Below are 12203 nucleotides of genomic sequence, written 5' to 3' on the forward strand. Positions count from 1 at the left end.
GATCAACTTAGGAACCAATGCTGTGACCCATGCCACAGGGTCCTCAGGCACGCCTCAGGGTAGCTGCTGGCCAGGGGACCGTTGGAGGTACAGGATGTGGGGTGGGACCTTTTCTGATACCTCAGGAAGTCCTTCTTCTTTGAGGCCCTTGGCAGATAAGGAACTGAAGCCAAGAGCTTGACTCCCCCTCAGCCTGCCAGGTGGGCATGCTGGAGCCATTGTGGGCTCTTCTCTCCCTTAGGTTCTGTTGCCCTCCTGTGTCTCCACATTCCTCCCCCTCCCCACTGCTCTCTTCCTTCTTTCTTTTCAGCCGAATCTGTCACCTGCCTCACCCACCTTTATTTCTGTCTCTGCCTAGATCTCCTGGGCTCTAAGGCTCTGTGACTCTATTGTCTCAGCTCCTATCTGTGCAGTCCCCTCTCTGGACCACCGCTGGGACAGACCACTCCCGCTCAAGGTGTGCAAACTTCCTGTGCTACCTTCTGGTCTAAGTTAGGTAGCTTAGAGAAGTAGAGTCCTAGGGACGTTGGGCCACAAGACTGGACGCCTGAGGACCGCTCTGCGGTGTGAGAAGCGACCTGCTCGGACCCAACCCCGGGCTCCCCACGCACCGCCCTCCGCAATCGCTCTCGATTAGGCGCCGCCTTTCATGAGCGTTTGTCAGCTAGACTTCCCCGCAAGTTGTTTGCGCAGACATCAGTCATCCACAGTCCCATTGTGCACCCAGGATTGATGTAAGGCGGGAGGGGGTGACAGGGCCTGGGGGCGGTTGCCTTTAGGCCTCGCTCTATAATTTTCCGAGGCATAATTGGTCTGGGGGCGGGGGCGGGGCGGGGACCTTTCAGAGGCGGGAGGGGGCGCGGGGCGCACTGCGGATGAGCGGCGGCCCGACGGCGCTGGCCCGGGCGCTGTGCGCAGGCGACGCCCGGCCTGAGCCCCGCGCCCCCGCCAGGGACCACGGCCGCCTTTTGTTGCCAAGCGCCCTTTCTTCAGAACTGTGTTCGGCAAAGAAACACGACCCCCATTCCTGGGTGAAAATTCAAAGTCTTCTCTCTCCATCTCCCTCTCCTCTTTCTTGTCTACTCTCCACTATCTCTTCCCCTCTCTCTCCTGCTCCACCCGTCCTTATCTCCATCTCCACCTCTCTGCATCTCTCCCTCTTTCCCCTCCTCTTCCTCCCTCCCCTATCTCCCACCTCTTCCCGGTCCCCCTCTCCCTCCCTTCCTCTCCTTGCCACAGTCGAGCCGGCCTGGCGCGCGGGCGTGTGCTCCCAGCGCCGCGCCTTCGTGAGCCCTGCGCTGGCGCAGCCGCCTCTGCGGGCGGGCGCGATGCCGTGATGGGCCTGATCTGGCTTCTGCTGCTCAGCTTGCTGGAACCCAGCTGGCCAGCTACGGGTCCCGGGACGCGACTACGGCGCGATGCGGGCGGCCGCGGCGGCGTTTACGAGCACCTCGGCGGGGCGCCACGGCGCCGCAAGCTCTACTGCGCTACCAAGTACCACCTCCAGCTGCACCCAAGCGGCCGCGTGAACGGCAGCCTTGAGAACAGCGCCTATAGTGAGTGTTCAGGTCCGGACAGGGAGGGGAGGGTGGTGGAAGGGACCGGAGGGCTCGGTCCCCTGCTGCCACTTCCCGGGTGGAAGCAGTGCTGAGGTCGGTCCGAAGACGACGACGCGGTCCCAGCTACCGAACTCAGCGAACTGCCCCGCCCGTCCCGCTCCCCCAGGAGCAGCGCGGGAGGCGACCCCGGTTCTGACACGTTTGTATTTCTCAGTGAAAAGCCGTTGGACAAGGATTTATCGCCCTCTTTATTGTTTTGACGACCCGGGGCGCATGGCCAGTTCCTTTCGTCCTCTTTGCTCCCAGCCGTGCGCGGAGGACACTCCACTAGGCAAAGCTCGGTTTCCGCAACGCGGCGTCTGGCGACAGGTTTGTCCCTCGTCCTGCGCCCTGCAAGAGAGCGCGACAGGACAAACAGGCGTCCCCGCGTGTTCCGGATGCAGCTGACACGCACCCACAGCCCGCAGCTCAATCATATCCACGGCCAGTTCCCGAGTATTGCAGGGTTTGGCTTCTTTGGTTCGGTACCCACAAGCGGAGCTAGACCAGGAGCGTTGCGCGCCGCGTGGGAGGGAAGCCGCGCAGAACTCACCGCGCCCGGGGCGCAGGAAGCCGAGCGGGGGGCGCGGGCGGTTGAGGGGGGAACCGCAGTTTCCTCCTGCAAAGCCACAGCCCCGCGGGGGCGTCCTGGGGACCAGACCCTGTCGGGCCTGGAGCGCGGGGCTCCTCATGCGCACCACTCCCCAGTTGCTGGATCCCGGGCGGCCCCAGATGTAGAGGAGGGGCACATTCGCTGCCACCTAGGGGCACTCAGTCGGGTGCTCTCGTCTGGCGGCAGCTGTAGAGGCCTCATCCTGCACCCCTCCAAACCGTGGTTAGGGCAGAATCTCAACTGATCGAGGTAATCTGGACCATGCTGGGTCCCAGCGGCCGCTCCCTGGAAAGGAAGTGAATCCTCGACCCACTATCCCGGGGGTCTTTGGCCTCCGCTCCTCTCCCAAAAGCACTGTACTGTTCACGGCGAAGCGCTGGTAGAAGTTTGTTTTGTGTGCCACAGTGAGTGTGTGGAGGCCATTGAGCCACTAGCTGGAGTTCGTTCTCTACTTCCATCATGTGGGTCCCTCTCTGGTAGGCCTGGGTGAGCCCTGTCACCTTTCCTCAGCACCCAGGCCCTTTTCTGTGGCAGGCTACCTCTCAGCACGCATCTTTGGATATTTTGTTGCCAGTAGGGGTGACACTATGACTGGGCTGCAAACCCTGACTTCCCTAAGAGTCTCCGCCACCTCCCCTTCTTGGTCTCCATCTGCTCTGGGGTTTGGATCCCCAAACCATTATGTGTGGGGCTGGGCAAGTTGCTTGATGTTTTCGAGACTGAGGCGTTCACAAGATTGCACAAAATACAGACTGGGTCGATCTGCCCAGGTTGCACCCAAGGTGCATGGCAGGGGCAGAACATTCCCATCATGTCTTCTCCTGAGGTTAGCATTAATGTCTCGGACACAGTGGCTGGATGTCCCCCTTCCTTACCTCCTGCCCAGTGTTTTCTTCCTACCAGGTCTTCCAACCCCCACCTGTCCCAGCTTCCTAAGCCTGGAGGGGGAAGCTTGCTCAGGCTGAGGCTCTGCTTAGGTAGAGACGTTGATGGACCCTCCCTGACTCTTTCCAGGCATCCTGGAGATTACTGCTGTGGAAGTGGGCGTGGTGGCCATCAAAGGGCTCTTTTCTGGGCGGTACCTGGCCATGAACAAGAGAGGACGGCTGTATGCTTCGGTGAGTTCCATTACTAAGTGGGCAGGTGCTGATGGAACAGCCATCTGGCTTGAGCATCTGATTGGGGGACAGAGAGGACATGAGCAATAGAAGGCTTGGCCTCCAGGTCATACCAGACTCAAGCTCGTCCAGATCCCTCCTGGGCTTCTGAGTGCCTGCCCAACACAGACTTTAGGTGTTCTCGGGGAAAATGCTCTTCCTACCTGTCTGAAGTCAGTCTCTTTCTCTAAATGTCACAACGGTGGAGTCAGGAAGTGAGCATGGCAGCAGGGTCCCAGACCTCCATGGAGTGAGTAACCACCATAGCTGCAGTTGAGGGGGAGCAGGTCAGGGCAAACCTGCCCTGCATCTGTGGAAAGAGGGGAAGAGGAAGGTTGGTGCTTGGCCTGTTCTTCTCAGGGTGGGAAGGCAACGGCTTAGCAGGGGACTAAAGGGCTGGAGTATTGGCTGTCAGTCTAGCCAGGCTGCACAACATGAGAACCTGAGGGTCTCCAGCTCCATGGGTCTCCAGCACCCATGTATCAAAGCCAGGTCAGAGCGTGGTCATCCCAGGGCAGGGGGAGGAGGCAGGATGGCCCATGGGGTTCCCCAGCTAACCTAACTGAATCAGCCTCCACACTCATTGGACGGGCAACAGGAGGAGCTCAGGGGTCTCCACACTCCTGAGGTGTGACGCAGTGGTGGGTCTTAGCTGCTGCAGAGCTGGGCTGGTGATTTCCCTGCCTCTTAGACTCTGTGTCCTGTCCCACTCTAGTGAGTGAACTCAGCTGACTTTACAATGAAACTGACTGCCCCCCAGAAACTGCCTTAGGGTGAGGTTTCGGGTGTTTTCAATGACAGATCTGCCCACGGGGAAGAACATGACAGGGGGAGGGGGATGCCTGTGCTTTCCTGGCTTCAGGGGAGCAGGGATGATGAAGTCAGGGGTCCCGCTGGTTGGAGTAGAACTTTCCAGATAACCCATCAGGGATGGCCCCACAGACTTGCAGTCAGGCCCCAGCTTCTTTCAGCTGCTGGCCGGTGTCTAAGGCCTCTTCCTGCAAGTCTGTCCCTGGGTGTCCTGGGTGCGTAATGTGGCTGCCTATGTGCTATATCCATGGGCCAGTGACATTCCATAGTCAATCCCCACCTCCTGGAAGTCATAGACCACAGCTGCCCACAGCTCCCTCTACTGTAAGAGCAGGCTGAATGAAATCAGCTCACCCTTCATGACAGCCTGTCCATTCATTGTCTATCATCCATCCATCTATCCATCCATCCATTCAGCCAGTCATCTATCCACCCACCTACACACTCAGTCATCTACCCACACCTCCATCTATATACTCGTTCATACATCCCAACCATCCACACGCCTGCACACTCATCAACCTATCATCCATCCATCTATTCACCCATGTACCATCCTTACACCCAATCATCTAACCACCGATACATTCATTTGTCCATCCACCTACACAGTCACTCACCCACCCAGCAAGATACCTAGCTGCCCACCCACCCATCACATCCACCTGCTTGTCCAGCTACTCACCAACACATCCATTCATCCACCCTCTGACACACCAACCAGTCAGCCACCTCCAGCATGCTCTGTCTACCACATACCAAGCACTGGGCCAAGTGCAAGGCTGCAGCAAAAGGGGACAGTGGAAGGAAGTCACTTGGAGCAGGGCATAGATAGCCAGGCCGCCTAGTCAGTGACAGGTGTGGACGGCTGGTCCAGGCAGCCTCGGGAGAAAGGGAGGCATCGGGGAGGTGTAGCCCCATTGACACCATGGCCTCCAAGGCTGCTGACTGTGGCTTCTGTCTCACAGGAGCACTACAACGCAGAGTGTGAGTTTGTGGAACGGATCCACGAGCTGGGCTACAATACGTATGCTTCGCGCCTGTACCGCACAAGGCCCAATGGGCCAGGGGCTCGACGGCAGCCTGGTGCCCAGAGACCTTGGTACGTGTCGGTGAATGGCAAGGGTCGGCCACGCAGGGGCTTCAAGACCCGCCGCACACAGAAGTCCTCTCTCTTCCTGCCCCGATTGCTGGGCCAAAAGGAACATGAGATGGTGCGGCGGCTGCAGAGTAGCCTGCCACGAGCCCCAGGAGAAGACAGCCAGCCCAGACAGCAGAGGCAGAAGCAGAGCCCGGGTGATCATGACAAGATGGAGCCTCTGTCTACCAGGGCCACTCCAAGTACCCAGCTGCATACAGGTGGACTGGCTGTAGCCTGAGCGGCCACCTGGAAAGCCCTCTGAGACCAACCCCAGTGGGCACCCAAGATCCACTTGGAGCCCTGACCTCCCCACCTTTGTCTCTGGACTGGCTGCTTGGGGGACCAAGAACTTGCATGCCTTTTGCAGCTTTCAAAGAGCAAGTGCCAGCTGCCAAGGGGCTTGAGTCAGAGACTCTGGAAGACTCGAAGTTCAGGATGTATGTGGAGTTACATGAGAGGGAATTCTTATTACAGGGGTCATCCTAATCCTGGGGGGAGCCCAGCCAATGGCAGACAGTCCTGGCAACCTGAGGCAGTGGACAGTGGAGGGGGCTGTGATTCATGCATTAAAGGTGTCTTTCTGTCTTGCTATTCAACAGCTAGGATACAGTCTTGGCATGCCCTGAGGCTCCAACTGAGATATTCTGTCGAGGGTGAGAAAAGCAGTGGTCTGCGGGCTTCACTGCAAGGCGTCAGACTGGCTGTGTCCTGAGAAAGGGCTGAGGTGCTACATGCAAGCATGTGTGTAGAAGAGTGTCGGTATATTCCTGAGTCCATGTGTATGTGAAGCATGCACACAAACTGACCCTGGACTCTTGACTTCCAGGCCTCTGCCTCTGTGTGCGCACATGCGCACCCCTGTGTATGAAGTGTATATGTGTTTCTCTGGGAACTGTTTTCATCAGGTGAAGTACTTCAAGCAGGGGTCCCTTTCTTCCTTTGTTCTTGCTACCCACCTCCAGGGCTCCAGGATCTCCAGACAGTCAACCCCAAGACAGGCACCTCAACAGCTCCTGGAGAGGAATAGGGGACTGGGAAGTGTCTGTTGGCTAATATTTAAAACTAACCCAACAGGAGTCTGGGCCACTTTGGCAGCTGACCATCTTCTGGGGGATCTGCCCCTTGCCTTTGGTCAGAGGCCAGTGGCTTCACACCGGACCTGGGTTGGGAGGGAGGCAGGAACATTCATGTCCCGCTTAGTTCATATCGACCATTTGACCCTGGTTGACACAACACAACCTGAAAGGCTAGATGTGAATAGCTTACAAAAAGCCATGCAGGCTCAGGGAAGGCACCATGCTAAGCCACTAGTGTCCTTATGAAGAAATTTGGCTGTAGGCTGGGACACACATACACACACATACACGAGCCCCATGGGGAGGCACACAGACACTCAGAGCATTCCACCAGTGAGATTCCATGTGGTCCTGGGGGCTAAGTCAGGGTGAAGCTTCCACAGCTAAGTGGCTGGAGGTTGCCCCAGAAGCCCAGGAGGCGCCACAAGCGAGCCTTGAAAAACCTTACCCACCAGCTTGACCTTGGACTTCTGGCCTTCGGGCTGTGACAATACATTCCTGCTGTTTTAAGCACCATATGGTTGGTGATAATTTGTTTCTGGTTGTTTTGTGTTGGTGGGTTTTTTTTGTTTGTGCTGTGTGTGTGTGTAGTGGGGTGCTAGAGATGAGGTCTGAGGTCTAGAACATACCACATAGGCCATTGAACCACACTCCAAGGCAGCTGTGACATTTTTGCCAGCTTTCCCAGCACCATAGTACCAGGTATTGGGTAACCCTAAAAAAAAAAAAAAAAAAAAAAAATTTCTTAAGCCATTGTTTTGTAAAGTTTTCCCTATATACTCTTACATAGTTGAGTCAGTGAGTATGATGTAAAGTGAATAAATAAAACAAGAAAAGTAAGAAAAAAAAAAAAAAAAAAAAAAAAGAGCCGGTAATGCGGAGTGGGGTGGGGTCAATTCCCAGGCTCAAAGTCACCCAAGGAAAATTCTGGATCTCTTTGAGTTGTGAGTTCAAGGCTAGCCTGGCCTATACAGAGAACTCCAGACCTTCCAGGGTGCTGTTGAGAGAATCTATCTTAATTTTTAAAAAAAATCTAAAGGAAAGAGGAAGATACTGGGTGCCACTGGCCTCCGTGTACACACACAGGCAAGACACACACACGCAAATGCATATACTATACACACAGGGAGAAAGAAAAAGGGAGGGAAGAGACAGGGAGAGAACAAAGAATTTCAGTCTCTCCAAGATGGGCATCAGCAACTCTTTGGTTCCTGCCCTTTTACCCTATGACCCCCGACCCTTGCTCACCTTCACCACTCAAGCCATGTTTGTTCCCAAACTCCTTTGCATGTGCCAAGGGCACTACTCTTCCCTCTGTTTGTCCCCAGATGACCCCCCTCTCAACATTCACTTCTGAGCGCACTGGGCTTCTGAATCACGGAGTCCCTGGAACTTCTGCTCTGTGCCTCCAAGCCTGAAGCTTGTGACATGATTGAAACACTTGCTCATAAACAGTGGGGGTGAAGGTGGAGCAGACTAGGCTACTGCTTGCTGTCACTAGAGGCCTTTTACGGGTGAGAAAACCTGCTCAGAGAGGGTATGTGGTTTTCCTGAGGTCACATAGCCAGTGAAAGACCTACTGGGCAAGATCTGAGGACTCTAAAGCCTGTCCTGCCACCTGCATGGTGCCAGGAGGAAGACAAGGGAGTGGAGCCTAGTGGCAAGAGCCTGTGGCTGTGTGTGCTGGTGTAAACTCTTAATCCTAATGCTGGGGTAGAAAGGAGAGACAGGAGGATCTTTGTGAGTTCAAGGCTAGCCTGGGCTACATAGTGAGGCTCAGGATAGCTGGGCTGTATAGAAAGACCCTGTCTCAAAAACAAAACAGGAAAGGAAAGCAGACAAACATGAGCTGCATGGGGCTCCCAGGTCACCCCAAAACTGGGCCAGGAGACAAGACACGGGTCCATACAGACACCAGCAGCACCTACAACAGGGAGCCAGGAGACTCTAAGTGGGTGGGGCTCTTTCCAGGTGAAGAAAATGTTCTAGAAAGGGCATCAGTGACAGGGCAGTGTGCTCAATATAAACTCATCAAGGTCACAACTTAGACAGAGGGACTATCCAGGCTGTTTTGATGGGGATCTGATGGTGGGACTCGAGCCCAGGTTGGTCTGAAACTTTTGGCCATCCTCCTGCCTCCAACTCCAGAGTATCAGGATGATAGGGGTGAGCCCTCATGCCTGGCCAAGTTGAGCGCTTCCAGAGTTGCATCTGGATAGGTCTGATGTAATTGTGGGGTTCTCCCAGGTCTTCCTGTGACAGTTCTGTAGGTCAGGACCACCCCATACAGTACTGCTCCCCTCCAGCAGGTGGCAGTGGTCTCGGGGATGAGCTCAGGTGTGGAGTTGGCTCGGAGGTGGGGGTGGGGGTCACTATCTGCAGGCAAGGACACTGATGGGGGTCTCTGCAGGTGATGGCTACCTGGGTGAGTCATGGTTGGTCACCCCAACAGGCTCAGGATTACCCATGATGGCACGGACACAGGAGTAGGGCCTGGCAGGGCAGATGCTGGAGCCAAGAGAACGAGGTCAAGGATACAGCAGGAGTCCACTCTTGCCCCACCTCAAGGTGGTGGCTGAACTTGGAAGAACAGTGGGGCTGGAAACATTTTCCACACCATGCTGTGGTGGTTGACTGCTTCAGTTTCCCCAATGGGACAGAAGGCGAACTGAGGCCCAAAGAAGAGAGGCTGCTTGCTCGGAAGTGGGGAAGGCAGGGCTACGGTCAATCCCACTGTGGGCTCTAGGCCCCTGCTGGCTCACAGTGGTTCCCATGGTGCTCAGTTTCCTGTCTCAGACACTGACAAGCTTGTCTGGTCAAGCATGGTGGTACAGGCCTATTGTCCCAAGGCTGAAGACTCAGGAGGCTGAGGCAGGAGAATGAGTTTGAGGTCAACTTGGACTGCAAAGTAAAGTCTGTCTCCAACCAGCAACCAACATGGCTCTAAAAGACAGCCCCCTACCCAGGTTATGCTCCCCAGATGGCCCTGGATACAGCACCAGTGCCCCGGACTGCCTGGCAATGCTTGCCAGCCTTCCTAGCCAGGAACCCCTATTTTATTTTAATTTATCATTTATTTAACTATTTACTTTTATAAGTACCCTTAGCCGATAACCATCTCTCTAGTCCCTGTTTTTTTGTTTGTTTGTTTGTTGTTTTGTTTTGTTTTGTTTTTAAAGACGGTTTCACCATGTAGCCCTGCTGGCCTAGAACTTGCTATGTAGATCTGGCTAGCCTCAAACTCACAGAGGTCCCCTGCCTCTGCCTCCCAAGTACTGGGATTAAAGGAGTGAGCTGCCACACCCAGCTAGGAATCCCTATTCAAGCATACCCTAGTGCTCATGAACTCAGTGGGCACACAAAGAGTTTTCCTGTGAACTGGGGCTTTGCCCTTATCATCCTGTGGGTCCTCCTGGTGACCCTCAGACTTGGCTGCAATGATCTCCACTTACAGATGGGTACACTGAGGCATTGGGATGGGCTCGGCCAGAAGGCTGGATCTGAGAGGCCCAGGGAGGGACCCATCAGGGACTCAGGACACTCCTACCCTTTTCCCCTCTATATTTGTTGTGTGATATCTGCTCAGCCGCGGCACAAAATGGCTGCTTAGGTCTGGCTATCTTGGTGTGTTGCATTTCTGAGCCCACCAGGGTGGTGCTGTGACAGCTGGCACTGTGGCCACCTCCAGCATCAGATGAGGCTGTCTCTAGATGGTAGGGTAGGCCTGCTCGCTGCCACACACAACACTCTGCTTTCCCACCCCCCCCCCCAAGCACCAGCTCCATGCACCCAGCAGAGAGGGAAGGCCAGAGCAGTGTGGCCCATACCATCCAGACATCAGCAAGAGAGGTAAAACCGCCAGGCGTGGTGGCTCATGCCTTTAATCCCAGCACTTGGAGGCAGAGGCAGGTGGATTTCTGAGTTTGAGGCCAGCCTGTGAGTTCCAGGATAGCCAGGGCTATACAGAGAAACCCTGTCTCAAAAAACCAAAAAAAAAAAAAAAAAAAAAAAGGTAAAACCAAGAGATGCTTTTAAAATGACATGACAGGGACAACAGATGATGCTCTGACCAAGACCATGGGGGTTGGGGGGCAGGGGGCNGACAGCATCCAGGCTAAGACCCAAAGGACAAGAAGACACAATGAGCTAGGCAGTGGTGGCGCACGCCTTTAGTCTAAGCACTTAGGAGGCAGAGGCAGGCCTGATTTCTGAGTTCGAGGCCAGCCTGGTCTACAGAGTGAGTTCCAGGACAGCCAGGGCTATACAGAGAAACCCTGTCTCGAAAAAAAAAAAAAAAAGGGCTCAGAGTTCCTGGCGCCAGGGAAGAGTAGTTCCCAATGACCTGTAACTCTGGCTCCAGGGAATCCAACACTGTCTGGCCTGTGCAGATGCCTGAACATCTGTGCACATACATGCACACAAACACACACACATACATATAAGCAAAAATAATAAAATCTTTAAAAGTAAATACATGGCAGAGTAGCCAGTGTTTGTTGAGTGGCTAAGTGAACATTTGCATCGGATGTTCCCCCAGATTCTCAATCTGATACCCTCACAGACCCAAGACACAAAAGACAATGATCTCAAGCCTCCTTGTAGGTAGGGGGCTATCCCAACCCACCGCCATCCTGGGGGAGAGGTCTCTTCAAGGCTCACAGAGCTAGGACAGGGAGTTGAGAGCTCATGCCTACCCCAGGTCAGTCCTACATAAGTCGATGCTAATGAAGAGGCCAGAATATGAAGAGAGGTGGCAAAGCATCATGGGCTACGTCTCTGCCTGCACTAAGAAAGGCTGGCCATTGTCCAGGACCAGGTCAGCAATGATTGACATCTTAACAAATTCTAGAGCCTTAGATGGAGTAATGTTGTGTTGGGGGAACCTAGCTCTCTGACCTCAGGAGATCCTGGTCCATCTCTGAAACAGACATTTGTCTACAGACAGAACTTCACAAGGGACCCACACATGTGTGACCAGCTAGGCAGCCAGGGACTTGTCTCCCTGACACTCCAGCACCTCTTCCGGCTTCCCCAGTGATTTCCCAGGCTTTATTTTGGCTTTTGCAATAGGTTTGCTGTTAGGATTTCCATGAGTCTCCCGGAACTCCAGAGGCTGGGTCTGTATTTAACTCGAATGAGTGGCAGAGAAGCCACTGGCCTGGGCAACCTGGTTCCTGGGGTGAGGGGTGACCCCTAGGCTTGGAGCAGCTATTTTAGAGGAGGCTGCCATTTGGTCTTTGCCAAAATAGTTGAAAGAAGACCCCCAAAATAGCATCCGGGTCTGCCCTGGCTTAGACGGCATCACATGCAGGCTTAGAGCAGGCGTGTGGCCTGTCAGCAAACAGGCAGCAGAGACTGCTTGTCACCCAGACCAGAGGCCTAGGAATGGCCTTTGGGCTGCCTCATGGGGCCAGTGTCCCTAGCCCTGCAGGGTGACATCATGGAGGAGGAAGCATAGAAGAGCTGGCCAGGTCCTGAGAACCCAAGGAGCTAGGGCCAGGACAGATGTCCTTAGAGGCCCCCAGGCTTTGTGGAGCCTAGGTTGTTTCCTCTTTTTAGATCATGGTTCTGGGGAAGGAGAATATAACCCTTCCCTGAAGGGAACAGAGAGGTCAGGACCTCACTCAAGGTGTAAGGCGGAGTGTCTGTCACCTAGCAAGGCCCCTTGAGTCTCTGAGGTTCCAGAGAAGGCAGGGCAGTGAGGTGCCCAGGGCCCGGGGAAAGCCAGTTTCAAGCCAGGTTCTGGAAGATATTTTTTTCTTTTTTTAAACTTTTTTTTTTTTTAAAAGTTTGGTTTTCTTTGTTGTT

General features: G+C 54.7%; 1 protein-coding gene across 1 annotated transcript; it reads left to right on the forward strand.

Annotated features, from left to right (window-relative positions):
* The first annotated feature begins 1246 nt into the window (after positions 1–1246).
* Fgf3 (fibroblast growth factor 3) lies at positions 1247–5917 on the forward strand. Its single transcript, XM_021220818.1, has 3 exons — positions 1247–1556; positions 3226–3329; positions 5147–5917. Exons 1-3 carry the CDS (start codon positions 1337–1339, stop codon positions 5555–5557), a joined length of 735 nt encoding a protein of 244 aa, XP_021076477.1. The 5' UTR covers positions 1247–1336; the 3' UTR covers positions 5558–5917.
* The last annotated feature ends 6286 nt before the right edge of the window (positions 5918–12203 follow it).

Source organism: Mus pahari, chromosome 1 (genome assembly GCF_900095145.1).
Source record: "Mus pahari chromosome 1, PAHARI_EIJ_v1.1, whole genome shotgun sequence".
Lineage (NCBI taxonomy): Eukaryota > Metazoa > Chordata > Mammalia > Rodentia > Muridae > Mus > Mus pahari.